The 13,469-nt window shown below is 52.5% G+C and overlaps 1 protein-coding gene across 1 annotated transcript; it reads right to left on the bottom strand.

Moving 5' to 3' along the window:
• Nucleotides 1-804: 804 nt before the first annotated feature.
• Nucleotides 805-12,878, bottom strand: LOC311434101 (nuclear GTPase SLIP-GC-like). The gene is made up of 20 exons (XM_084513988.1): nt 12,831-12,878; nt 12,194-12,261; nt 11,735-11,879; nt 11,259-11,339; nt 10,551-10,665; nt 9,734-9,956; nt 9,219-9,425; nt 8,693-8,911; nt 7,964-8,139; nt 7,792-7,810; nt 7,452-7,532; nt 6,968-7,073; nt 6,125-6,258; nt 5,514-5,678; nt 4,614-4,771; nt 3,892-4,024; nt 3,371-3,479; nt 2,201-2,337; nt 1,411-1,501; nt 805-964 (listed from the first exon to the last, which is right to left on the bottom strand). Exons 3-20 carry the CDS (start codon nt 11,760-11,762, stop codon nt 897-899), a joined length of 2,250 nt encoding a protein of 749 aa, XP_084370114.1. The 5' UTR covers nt 11,763-11,879; nt 12,194-12,261; nt 12,831-12,878; the 3' UTR covers nt 805-896.
• Between the last annotated feature and the right edge of the window lie 591 nt (nt 12,879-13,469).

The following is a 13,469-nucleotide window of genomic DNA, read 5'->3' on the forward strand; positions in this document are numbered from 1 at the left end:
GAGCCCCCTCGGTGTGGAACATGGCACGGCATGCAGGGCAGGGGCACTGCCCGGCTCTCTTAAATAGTACCAAAAAATGCATACAAAATAGCTCAGAAATGCTTTTATAAGAGGAAAAAAAATCACCAGAGGTGATTTCCCATGAAGCCACGGAGTAAAGAGAATGTGAAATGTGTTCATCTGATTCGTGTCCATATGGAACAATGCTAGGGTATGATGAAATGTGATTTCTGTCTTACATACCCTTGTATAACCACAGGTCTAAGAACAAAGTGGTTCACGTATAGAGTTCTTGTACCTTGCAAAGGAATGGTCCAGCAATCCGTGTCAATAGGGGATAAGAACAAAGGGGATCAGAATAACTGCTAACTATTGGGACTGCTGCATGGGACGCTATGCAAGTGTCTGATATCTGGCCAGGAGATTAAGGAGAAGGGGAAAGCTGAAGGACGACTAAAAGACAAAGGTTGCAGAGGACGCTGCACAAGTCTCTGACATCCAGCCAAGTTGGACAAAGGAGAAGGACAAGAGGGAGGAAGACTATGAGCCTTCAGCACGAGAGACCCCCAGAGGGACCACCAGAGACTGATACGCATGCTCCAGTAGGAGGGTTTGGATTCTGGAAACTAATTATAATAACCCTGTTTTTTTTTCTAGAAGTAGTAATGAATATGTATCAGCCTAGGAGCATAAAAACCAGCTGCTTGATGTAACTGGTGTGCGTCTTGGTGGAGCAGAGACTCCCGGCGCACCCAGCGCTGTTTGCTTACCTCTATTTCCTTAATAAATTGTAAACTTTGATTGTAACCCCATTTGGGACTTAGCCATTTATTACAAGAACAAGCCATCGACGTGAATAATAAAACCACATCGTCGGAGACAATTCCCGCGGCTCTCTAAGCGACTTTGGCTGATTGCAGGGCCTTGTGAATGTTGATGATGGTGAAAAATTCTCTCTGTAAGTCTGCAGGAACAGAGGAGCCTGTTAGAGCGGGCTGGACATCTGCCCCTTGGTCCTGGGAAGTCTGCCCCTGCCTCTCCTGCTCTGGGGAAGGGGGGAGATTCCCCCAGGGCAATCCCCCTGGGAAGCCAGGTGGTATTTATTTATCCCCATCACCAAACACGTGCCCACAGCAACGTTATGGATGTGGGGACTGAAGCACAGCGAGAGAAGAGCAACTCGCATGGGAGCTGCTGTGGGGCAAAGCCACAGCTGGGATGTGGGCACCCTGCTGGCCTGCAGCATCTTCCTCTGATGCCCAAGGGAACGCAAGGAAAGTTCCTCGTGGCTGGGCCTGCAGCCCTGGGCACCCTCCTCACCCTGTCAGCCACCCTCTCGCACCCCCAAAACGGGGAGGAAGGAGTGCAGGACCTGCACGAACAGCCCCAAAGCCGTGCTCGCGGCCATACCTGGCAGCTTGCCGTCCAGCTGGTCCCACGGGCAAAAGACCAAGCCGAGAACGCTGGAAAAGTCCTCCTCCAGCTTCCTGGGGATCTGCTTCTGCAAGCGCCAGGCAGCCAAGCACATGAGCAGGGGACAGGGCTGAAGCCCCCCAGTCCCTCCCAGTGCCCGTGGGGACCCTGGGACGGGGAAAGCTCGGGGGCAGCCACCCCCCACCTCCATCCAGCCAATTCGTTGCTGCGGGTGCTGGTGCACAAGAAGGAGAGCCCAGCTCGATATTTTGATAAGGGTTAAGGATTTCCATACAGCTTTTCAGAGCAGAGCCTCTCTGGTAAAATGAGCCACGAGAGCCCACCAGGGCTGATGGGCTCCGGGGGGTGGAGGTGGCAGCTTTGAGCTCCTCTAAGCCCCTTCACCCAAACTGTGGTTAATGTGGGGAGAGGAGTGAGGTGGGTACCAGTTACAGGGAACTGCTAGACCAGTTACAAGTCTGCAGGCAGCCCCTCCAGTACAGGAGGGTCTACACATTGGTGCCTCGAGCTGAACTTGGTCCCTAGTGGTGATGTGCAATGGCTAAATGATGTCAAACACCTCTGTGCTTCTGGAGGCTGCTCTGCTGCCGAAAAAGCAGGGCCAGCAGTGGCCTACGGCATACATGAGAACCTGCTGAAGCCAACATCTCCCAAGGAAATTCCTTCCCGTTATCACACGCATTCACAAGATCCTTTTTGGAGCATTGTCCCCTACCCACAAGCACTGACCATGGCTGGAGGGAGGTCCCCAAGGCGCCCAACGTACCTGCATGTCCTGGAGGTGCCCTTTCATGCTCTCCTCAGCTCTTTCAAACATTCCTCTCTCCACCTCTCTCGTCACCCCGGTGCTAAGGATGGTTTTCATCCGCTGGAAGGCTTGTAGTCCTCTTACCGTGGCCGCCTCTGTGGCAAAGAGGGGACTGTCACACGGGCATCCAGAGCGAGGACACAGGTGGGGACAAGGGGCAGGACTTTGCTTTGGGAAAGGGACAAGAGCACAGCCAGAGTCTTCTACAGAGGGAGGCCAAGCTGCTTGTGCTGGGGAGCTGATTTAACAGAGAAAAGAAGCCCCTCGTGCTCCTCAGGGCGCAGAAGCACCCGTACAGATCAGCCCCGAGCTGCAGGAGATGCTGCCAGAGCCCTGCTCTTTGGGGCAAGAAACCTTCACGCACGATTTCCACCTCCTGGCTCTCATGGAAAGGACAGCACCAATTTGCATCCCCGGCTTTTTTGACTCCTGGCCCAAGCCCATTTCCCTGCACGTTTCACAGGCACTAATTAAACAGGGATGTTCCCCAACAGGAGCTCGTTATTTTTCCTCTCAGTATTTTTTTCCCCGTGCCCCACGAATGTTTCCAGAGGTCAGAGAAAGAGCAGCTGGCTGTGAGGAGAGCTCTGTTGGGGTGGCCCGTCCCCAGGACACCTCCCTGCTTTGGCCCAGCAGTGCATTTCCACAACTAACTGCCCCAGGAATTAAGGTGTCTTCCTAAAGCCAACGCGAGCAACTTCTGGATTTGGGGTTTTGAACTGTTTCGCTTTCCGACTGTGCCACCTACTGATAGGAAAGGAAGGAAAAACCAAAATCAGATTCAGCAGCTTATTGCTTTAGCATCCTTCCTCTCCTTCCTTCAGAGGCAGTCAGTCAAATAAGAACGAATTACTGCTAGAAAATATCCATGATTTACAAAACATAGAAAATAGAGTAAATCAAGGAAGGAATTTTTTCTATTTGTGCATGATCTACTTTGGATTTCAGAAATCTCTCTGAGTTGATGACCAAATAACAGATAATCCTTTTGCCCCGTAGATTCCTTCGCAGCCTTTCTACAGGTAGGTGGTAAGCCTGGGCCCTTCTTCTGAGCCCTTACTGGGGTTATTCTGTGAAAATCAAAACCTCCAGGGACAAAGAGGAAAAAAACGAGGTGGCTGGTCTTACCTTCATAGCAGAGCAGCAGGTCATTTTGAATGGACGCTGCAAGGGACTGGTAGATTTCTGCTTTCCTCTGCAGGATGAATTTTTCAGCCTCAGCGACGATGAAGTCTGTCTGCAGGAGTAAGTTCAAATGTTTGCCCACCGGTGCTTCAGTCATACAAACAAACTCAGCTAACAACTTCAGAATAAAAATCTCAGAATGATGGCCTAAATATGAGGGTGTCGTTCACAGGATGACCGGGACAGTTGGTGCCAGTGGGCATCACCTTTCTGCTGTGCCCTGAATTAACACGGCAGAAGGCTGGCTGGGACGTTTTATGCCAGGACTCAGGAAAGCCTTCAGCCTCCTGAAGATCACGCTCACTAGAGACCTTGTGGAACTGCTCATGTGGCTCCTTCTCACCTCTCCAGGAGCTTGAGACAGAGCTAAGCACCTCCCCAGGTCCCACGGAGGCCGTGCTTTCCCCCTTTCCTTCTCCCATTGCTCGTTCCTGCTCGCACAGCCCCCTTCAAGGTGAGCTCACCTCCTGCTTGAGGAAATGGAGCTGGTTGCTGTCAGCCACCAGTTGCATCCCAACTTCCTGCAGTTTCTGCTGCACGGCGTTTTTGAAAGCGTCCAGGCAGATTTTCAGCGTGGAACGGGTGCTCATCTGGATCCTGCGGGGCGGGAAATTCATCGGGAAGGACAAAGCCAAAGACGGATCCTCCCCACCCAGCAGGGCAGGACGTCCATCCAAAGCCACAGACCCACAGGGAAGGACAAAGCAAGCACAGCAGCACGGTTTCCATGCTTCCTTCGCCCTTAGCTAGTCCAGACTGAGGATGTGGTTATTTTTTCTTTGCAAAGGAACAAATGCTGCACGCAATGGGTTTTCCCTTCATAAACCTGATGGGTTTATGAAGGGAAAAATAGGGAGAAAGGGAGAAAAAATGATGCTGATCAAGGCTAAGCGAGGAGCAGCTCGGTGCACTTGTCCTGACACCACAGCCTGCCCTGTTTTCCTATTAAACTGCCTCCCATAAACAAAATAATAAACAAAAAAAGGGAGGTTCAACCTATGTCGCAGAGCGTTGTGGTTAGACATTTGGAGAGGTTTCGCAGTGCAAGGCTTTGGGAGCAGGCTGCTTGGGGAGGTTGAAAGGTCCCAAAAGCGGAGGCGGGTGGGAAGCAGAGAGACAAATCCCCAGCAGCAAGGAGCTGCTCGGCCCTCCTGCTGCACCCCCGGGGCCCTGCCTGGCACCTCACCTGAACACCTCCCCGAAGCTGGGGTCGATTTTCCTGTAGATGGGCTGCGCCAGGGCGTCGTTGATGTCGATCCTGAGGAAGGTGCGGGAGGCGTACACCCCCTTCTTCAGGCACACGGCCTTCAGGGTGCGGTGGTAGCCCTGGTGCCCGTGGCTGCGCTGCGGGACGGGAGGCACAGGCCGTGAGGCCATGAAAACAGCCCAGGAGCAAACTTGCAGGGGGGGAAGGACGGGGTTTCCAGCTAAATTTTTGGAGGCTGGGGCTGCGTTGGACCAAAGGAACCTCAAGCCAGCCCAGCAGCTGCTGCTGAGGCCTCCTTTCCACGCAGCTCCTTCCTACCACCCTGGGGCAGAGGAGGTTGTTTGTTTTTTGGGTGGTTTTGCTTGGCTGGGAGGCAGCTGGCCAAGTCCCCACCCCAGAGATTTTTGCAATGTTTTAGCTCGTTTCACCAGGAAGGGCATTTCCATGACTTCCAGGTCACTGCCTGAGCTGCCAAGCTGCCAACATGGGCTTCCCCTTGCCGGAGGCCAACTTTTGGCTACGCCACCCGCGAGCAATGCTGCAGCAGGGCTTGTGCTCATGTCCCTGTTCCTTGCACCCCCAAGGACCAGCATCCAACGTGCTTCCAAGTGCTGCTGTTTGCATCCAGGCTCCGGGCAACAGAAAGGAAAAAGCAAACCGTGCCCCGCACATCTGCAGCCCCCCAGGACACTGCTAGCCCCCAGGGCTAGCACAGCCCCTGCCAGGGCACTGATGCCACCCAGCCCAGCAGGTCTCTTTGTCCTTTAAATTGTCCTTGGTGGTTCAAGCAGCCACCAGCCCTCATGCACAGGCAGACCTCTGGGGCTTCTTCCCAAACTAATTAGTTCTGGGATTGCAAAAACCCCGCTTGACACCCACCTTGAGGAGACTGGAGATAGTTTTATTGTATGACTTCTTCGCTTCGTCTACGCCTTCCCTGAGTGGCTGTTCGATTGGTGCAAAGCATTTCTGGATGTCTTTCTCCAAGTCAGCAATCTTCTGCGTAATGAAATCCTTCAAGTAATTTCTTTTCGCAAGCTGAGACTGAAATCAATGGACAAGAGAGGGGAAAAAATAATCACTGAAAACACCGTGCTGGAAGCAAACATAAATAGGGCCATAAATAACCCCGCCAGCTTCCCCACCTGCCCCAACCACTGCCACCAGTGCCGCCCAGTTCCCTGGCTGCTTTCCCCAGTGCAGAGTCACCGCTTAGGCAGACCTGCACCAGAACTGTCCCCTCTGCCCCAGGGGACAGGAGGACAGCCCGGGGCTCTCCTGGCTGGGGAGGCTGCAGGAGCTGAGCTCAAGCTGTGGATATTTTGGGCTGTGGTGCCTCGACGCATTTGTCAGCCCCCTGCGAGATGTTTTGCCCGCAGGTTGTGTACGTGTCGTGCTGGAAATGTGTGATGTGAATTGCCTGCTCGAAAGGAAAGAGCCTGTCAGGAAAGAATAAACAGCGATGCTCCCAAAAGCTGCTCTGGACAAACCTGAGCATGGTTGTTGGACGGGAGAGTCCAGATCAGTGAGAAAATGACCATAGCCTCTGTCGTGTAGTCCAGCAGCTTGTTCCTCTTCTGCTCGGTGTAAAACCTGCGGATGTGCTCCCTCAGCTTCGGGACCTCTGCAAGGGGTGAGAGGCCGGGTTAGCGGGGGGGCAGCCCTCCTGCAGGACACCCAGGACACCAGCTCCAGCCTGGTGGTGGCCTCCGAGGAGGCTCCCAGGAGACCCTGACAGCCTTGGGGGTGCTCAGGGCTCATTTCTGCAGCCCCAATTGCCTGGTTTGGGTCAGCACTGGTCTGTCCGGGCATGGGGTGGGGATGTAGGGGCACACACAGGGCCCCCAGGACTCGGCTTGGTCCCGCAGAGCCATGCGGGCACCCTGGGGACAGGCCCAGCAGAGTGCACGAGAGGGGCACGCTTTCAAAAGAGGAGGGAAGGGGAAAGAAAGCATCCGTGCCAAACCACCAAACCAGAAGGGTTTTAGCAAAAGTAACGCCAAAGACACCTCGCGTGGCTTTGACCCAACTCCACGTTAAGTGCCACGCTGCAGTGCTTGGAGCAGTAAAATCTCCAGACCCAGCCCTAAGAACACTATAGATCGGCATGGCACGTACTGCGTGGTTCAGGAACTGGCCAAAAAATCTCAATATTCTGCCTGCCATGAATGGCTGTGAACCCTGCACAGCCTGGCTGGGCTGAGGGGATCCTCTCCTGACTCTGAACTATTTGGTATCAATAATTTGAAGGGGGGAAAGGCAGATGAAGGGAAACGTCCATGGACCTCTCCAAACCCGTGTACATATATCACATGCATAAAGCCGACTGTTACCTGTTTCTTCCTTGCTGAGCGTATTCCCCTGCCAGTACTCGCGGGCACTGACCGTGTACACGAGGTCAGGCTTGCACACAACCTCAGAGTCGCTTGGAAGCTTTTTCTGAAACACACACACGCTGGGTTTGTTTCTGCAGCATAATTTGATCTGGGCTCTTCTTCTTTATGAGGCGAATGCTGAATCAGGGGGGGGTCCCCATCACCAAAGTCCTGCATTTCTTGCGTATGCAGCGGAGAATTAAACTGGAGATGATTAGGAAGACCCGTTGGACCCAAACACAGAGGAAAAGAAAGGTTTGTAGTAAGCAGAAGCTGCTAGGTGGTGACCAGACTTCAAGGAAAATGTCTATTAATAATAACAGGCAATGTCTATTCACAATAACCACGACAAGAATCTTGTAGTACAGGCATGCACCCGACTTTAAAAGGAACAGATCCACGACACAGATAAATTCTGTCCAGGCTCTCCAAGCTACTTTACCATGAGGGTATTCTTCATCATTTGGCTCTTCTCTTGCTTCACTGTTTCATTCCTTTCCAGGATGGCATCATGTTTATTTATCTACGTTGGGGAAAGAATAGGAGTTATTACTGACATTTTCTGGCAATGCTAAATAGATCTCTGATTTTTTTTTTTTTTTTAAGGCCAAAGGGACTGTCTGGGACAGTTTCTCCCTAATATAAGACAAAGAACTACACAGAGTTTTTGGTTTCTTCATCAAATCCATCAGTTCTGCTCAAGTGACACTGAATCACACGGGAACCTCTCCCCTTTTCTTAAACGACCCAAAAGGGATGAAGAAGCTTAAGATTATACTCACATGGTCTCTATTTTTTTCCCTAAAAAGATAAAAAGGCAGAAATTACACATTTGATTGATTTTAGAAGGTCCTGTAAGGAGAAGGGGAGGAGGACCACGTGGCATCGCCCACCCAGCACCCCTGCACGGAGCTCGGGCTCCGGCAGCCCCCGGAGCTCGGCTTGTTCCATTACTTTTTGTACTCCTCTGGATCCAGCTCATCAGACTTTGTGACCACCAAGGAAATGTCCCTGCACATCCCGCTCTGGAAAGCCTTCATGCCTTCCTTCAGCAGCATCTCATGGGTTTTTCCTCCCAGAATACGTTCAAAGGAGTTGACCACCCAAATGATAGAGCATTTGTTGATGTTCTGCAAGGGGGAGGAGGGGAAGAAGGGCCATAAATAAAGGATACGAAACATCAGCAGAGAGTAAATACAAGAGATGCTGAGCACCTTTAATTCTCATTAACTCTGGTGAAGAACTGGGATGTGCAATCTTTGTGCTTCCAGCCAGAGACCTCATGCTCCCATCACGAATTTCTACAACCCAGGACTGCAGCCGATGGGGGTTTGGGGTGGACACCAGTGCTTGCCCTAGTAGGGTGTCTGGTGACAGCACAGTACTGGGAGGGAAGGAAACTAAAGATGGGATCAGCACCTGCAGGGCCTCTTCTTGTAGCACGCTACCAGGAGAGAAATGCTTTTGGCCTTTGGTGCCATCTCCAAGCAGGGAACTGCACCACTTCTGAGCTGGAAAATGCAGTAGCTCAGGTGTGCAACACTAAAAAGCTGCTCTGGACCTTCTGCTGAGAGGGTTTCCCTGTTCCCCACAGCCCCACGGTGGCTCCCAGCTCTCTCCATCACCGAAGAGCAGAGGGCAGTGTCTCTTCCCTCCCGCCCCACGCCACAGCTGGCCGGTCACCTCTTTCCACATCTCGTCCCTTTTGGCGTTGAAATCGCCTGTCCCTGGGATATCCACGAAGATGACGCCTTCTGGAATCATTTGTGAATCTGGGACGGTCACTTCCACATTTTTGATCAGGGGCCAGAGCCGCGTTATGTCTTCTTCTTTGCTGTTTGCTGGTTTTGGGCTGCTCTGACTGCGGATATACGGACCCATTTTGTCCGAAAGGTCGTTAGCCTGGGACACAGCAAGGGAAAGAAGCAGTGCCCCTGCTTAGCAAAGAACCTCAGGGACACCAAGAAACACAAAGATTTGCTGTGGCTGGCCGTGATACCCAAAGCCTTGTGCCCAAGGTGCAGGCACCAGGATGCAAAGAGGGGTCCCAAGGTCACCATGGGTGGAACAACCCAAGAAGATCAGGCTCTCCCCAACATGGTGAAACCAGCAAACAAAAACGGGGACGAGCTGTCACCTTCTACCATGGGCGGGCAGCAGGAGACCCCTCCGTGATTCTGGGATCCCGTGAAATACAGGGGCTACTCACAGTTGTTTCCTTCAGGAGAATACATCTTGATGGGGGAATAGAGATGGCGGGTTTCATCCCGCACAGCTCTTCGTAACTCTTCGTCTCCGCTTCTTCCCCGTAGATAGCAGAGATCTTCGAAGCAGCCTCGCTTCTCTCGTGGTCATCCTCGCTGTCTTCGTCCGGGTCCATAAGCTCCACCAGACCCTTTAGCTCTTCCTTCCATTCCTGTTGGGACAGAAGAGGTCATGGCTGGGGTGCCTGGAAGGGGGAAAAGGGCCTGACAGGACCACCAGGGGACAACAGCACATGGGGACAGCAGGGGGACAAGGCAGCAAGGAAGAAATTCAATTGCTTGGTCCCTCCGTGCACACCCAGCTCAAAGGGAACCGGGTCTGGTGCCCATCACTTCTCTGGGGTCATTTTGGCCACTGGGGTCACTTCTCCCCCAAACACCTTCCAGAAGGCTGCAGAAGCCTTTTAGGTCTCCTTTCCTTTCCCCAAAGAAATAGCAAAAATAGAGATCTTCTCCGTGCCTCGTCCGTGAGGAGGTGAATTTTGGCCTCGTGCTGTTTGCCGCGGCTTGTGTTGATCTGCACCACGCAGGATGTGCAGGCTGCGTTCCCGGACACCGGCAGGAAGAATTTTTTGTCTATGATGGCATTCAGCAACGTGCTTTTCCCTGCCCCGGTGCTGCCGAAGAGGCCGATGTGAATGGGGTCCAGCAAGATGTCTGGCTTCAAGCCCATGAGGCGGTTCCTGAGGGCAGGGAGAGGGAAAAAAAAAAAAAAAAAAAAAAAAGACAATTTAAATAACTCCCACGGGCTTGCGCTTTTCAAAAGGGTGAAACTAACTTCTTTTCCTACAAGATTTGAGCTGGGATTTGTGAGATCCAGGATAAGCCTCGTGTTGGATTCAGGGACAGGTGCCCAGCAGCACGCTGCACATCACATCACCTCCAGCATCCTCTCGGTACCGTCTGGGTTTGCACCTTCTGATGGGCTTTTTATAATGGGATTTATTTTTGATTTTATGATTTCATCCCATCAGGAACGGGGCTCACTGCCCCTGGGGAGGGTCCCTCTTGGACCAGTGAACCTGGACACCCCGGGACACCCCCATGGATGCGGTGTCCTCCTGGGCTGCCCAGCAGCACGACACCCCCTGCATGCACCAGCCGAGGGAAAAAACCTTTGAAATGGAGTCATTCCGCAGTCAGCAAGGTTCCCAAATATTCTGAAATATCTCCTCTGCCAGAGATTTCTGCTGGCTTCAGAGTCCTTCTGTGCGCCAACAGCTCTGGGCCACCCCTTCCCAGGCAAGGACCAGGGGAACAAACGCCAGGCAACTCACTTGAGGTACTCGATCCCATTCCTTGTCTCGGGCAGCCTGTGCTCAGGGAGGAACTGCAACAGCTTCCTGGAGGACGCCTCCAGAGCGGCTTTTAGTTCGTTTTGCAGCTTTTTACCTGCAGGGAGGGTCAGAAGTTAGAGCAGCCTCGACAGAGCTCCCTAGGGAGACATCACGAGCCCTGTACTCACAGGACTTCAGAACCTCTTGCTCCTGAGAGCAACTGAGTTGTGTTTTTGCAATAAGAGATGTTTTTGCAGTGGGAAATTCCTCTAACCTTGCATATTCAAAAGAGATTGTGCGGCAGAGCAGTGGGGAGTGTGTGAAGCAGAGGAGGGGAAGGTCCCCCTGTCCCAAAGGAAGGAGGATAGCTAAGAAAAAGGAGGATGAGCAGTACGAGATTAGGAAAAACAAAAATCACGAGCCCTCTGGTCACGAGAGAAGGAGGAAAAAATAAAAGGGAAAGGAGAAATTAGCAATTGGTCAAATAAAATTGTACATGTGTGGTATAGAAGGGCATCGAGTAGGTTGTGAACCTGCAGTACTCAGGCAGCGAGGAAAGGGGAGAAATCAGCTGTCAGGTAATAGGGGATAAAAGGTTAGGATAAACTTTTCCTGTGCGCTCCTGCTTACAGGACGCCCATCATTAATCACAAATAAAAGAGCTTCACAGAAGATCCTCTCTAAGAAAATCATTGGGATTTTTCTCACACTCTCCATCCTCAGGATTCTGGTCTCTCCTGAACCTTTTCTTTTTCCTGGCAGTCTCCTCCAGTGAGTCATCGCCACCACCTTGTCAGAGGGAAGGGGATTTCTGGTTAGTGTGCCTGCCTGCTCAGCCTCTCTGGGGGCGTTGTGAGCTGGGGATCCTTCCTGACAGCACCTTTACCGCCCTCATCTATCAGCCTCGCCTGAGAAATGCCCAGCTCATGAGCTAAGGAGGGATTTATTCCTAATATCTAACCCAAACCTGCCCTCTTTTAGCTTAAAGCCACCCCCCTTGTCCTGTCCCTACCCCCCGACAGACCATCCCTCCCCATTTCCCTGGGAGGTCCCATCTCGGGGGAGATGCTGAGCCCTTCTCCATCGTATCCAGGCCCCTTCTCCATGGGGTGCACCTCGAAGGGAGCAGCACTGCAGCACCCAGGACTCGTTCCCGGTGCTGTTCGTGGTGACACCGAGCTCACCGTGTGCCACGGGTCCTCCTTCTGCCATCGGGATGGAGAAATGCAGAGCTGGGATGAGCTCGGGCAGGCAGCCGGGTGCTGTCGTGGGACGGATGCACGCAGGTGGTGGCCCCAAAAAAAGGGACAAAAGCACTGCAAAAACCTCCTGAGGGAGAGAGGAGCACAGTCACCGTCTGCATTGCCTTGAGATGACACCACCGAGGCTTCATGTGGGTCCAGAGCAGGACTTTGGGAGGTTTTTGTGCTTCTGGCTTCTTCGCAGGACACCACGGCTTAGCCTTAAGGCGCCCCCAGGAGCAGGCTCAGCCCCATGCTCCGGGTGGGCACACGATGAACGTGAGGGTGGCAGGAGACAGAAACACACCAGGGGCATCAAGGCTGATAAAACGGGCAGCCTCGAGAGCAGATGGAGAAATTATTTCGAGCAGATGCCACCCAGCACCCCGTGTCCGTATGTACCTGCCCCACGTGTGCTGCTGGCCACGGCACACCAGGAGAAAAGAAGCAACTGTCGCTGAAAACCTGGGCTGCAGGAAAAAAAAAAAATAGTTTCTAGGATTATCCTTGCTCTTTTATACCCTGTATCCTTTTTTTTTTTTTTTTTTTGGTGCTTTTGATTAGCATTTTTTTTTCGCCTGAAAACACGTCAGGTAGGGCAGCTGTATACTACACGGAAATGATCACGCAGAGTAAATCATCAAACAATTTGCCTAGAAAACAGAAAGCAAAGCAGCACCCACCTTTTATGACTCCAAACCGGTAACACCTACACAGCACAATCTTGGACGAACGTGTGAATGCCGAGGTTACGATTCTGTTAATTTGCTTTTCCAAGAACGCAGGTTTTTAGGTTGAGTCAGATTAGAGCTACTACAAGAAAACCAACTCCAACGATTTGTACCAGAGGTGCTGCGAGGCTGGAATATTTTTCCTGGAGAGAAACCCTTCCCCAGACTTCTGTCAGTAGGCATAAGGTGCTGTTAATTAATCAGGTTATTAGCAGAGAATACATGATTTAGACAGCAGAAGTCTATCACAAGAGCAGATTCAATATACATAAGATTATAAAATCTTTGTTTCAGAGTCGAAGGCTTACCCAAAACACCTCTCCAGCAGCAGAAATGAAACTCGGGTTTCGAAACCCAGGGCAGCTCCAAACTCCTCCTGCAGGGCAGGGGCAGGGGCCAGCCCATCCCTTGAGTCATTTATGTCCTCAGCTGCTTCCTCCTCGCACTCTCTCAGCCTGTTAATGCTGGCTGCTCTGCTGAGAGCTTTGTTTTTGGGTCTCGAGGGCTTTGTTTGGGTCTCGAGGGCTTTGCTCAGGTCTCGGTCACCCACTGGGGAGCTACAGGGGATGTGGAGCTGGCACCCACCCGGCTCCAAGGGCTGGTGAAACACCAGGAATTGGGAAATCCCAGGAATTGGGCACAGGTGCAGGAGCCCCTGTGCCTTTTCTCCCCAAGAAAGGGACCTGTGTCCCTGTCCCTGTCCCCTGGTGCTCGTGGGGACCAGCAGTGACACCCGTGTGCCCCTGCAGCAGCTCAGCCGCTGCCTCGCTGGTGCACCGCCTGCTCGAGCAGCAAAATAAACACAAAATTCACACTTTTGTGGCCCGTTCTTGGCCACAGCACCTGCCCAGGGTCGAGGGAAGCTGAAACAAGCAGGACCCAGAGGATGAGGAACACCCTGTGCCAGCTGAAGGTGCCGAAAGTCAAAACCCCTCTGCCCATAAATG

The sequence above is a fragment of the Aythya ferina genome (assembly GCF_964211825.1).
Source record: "Aythya ferina genome assembly, chromosome: 3".
Lineage (NCBI taxonomy): Eukaryota > Metazoa > Chordata > Aves > Anseriformes > Anatidae > Aythya > Aythya ferina.

What these genes read in the sequence shown, in the direction of transcription:
- LOC311434101 (XM_084513988.1), bottom strand. Translation starts at nt 11,762, where the DNA reads ATGGCAGAAGGAGGACCCGTGGCACACG. An exon ending in CCTGCTGCTCTGCTATGAAG is followed by an intron (nt 2,338 to 3,370) that starts GTAAGACCAGCC and finishes TCTTTGCCACAG; the next exon opens with AGGCGGCCACGGTAAGAGGA. An exon ending in GCTGGACGGCAAGCTGCCAG is followed by an intron (nt 965 to 1,410) that starts GTATGGCCGCGA and finishes CTGTTCCTGCAG; the next exon opens with ACTTACAGAGAGAATTTTTC.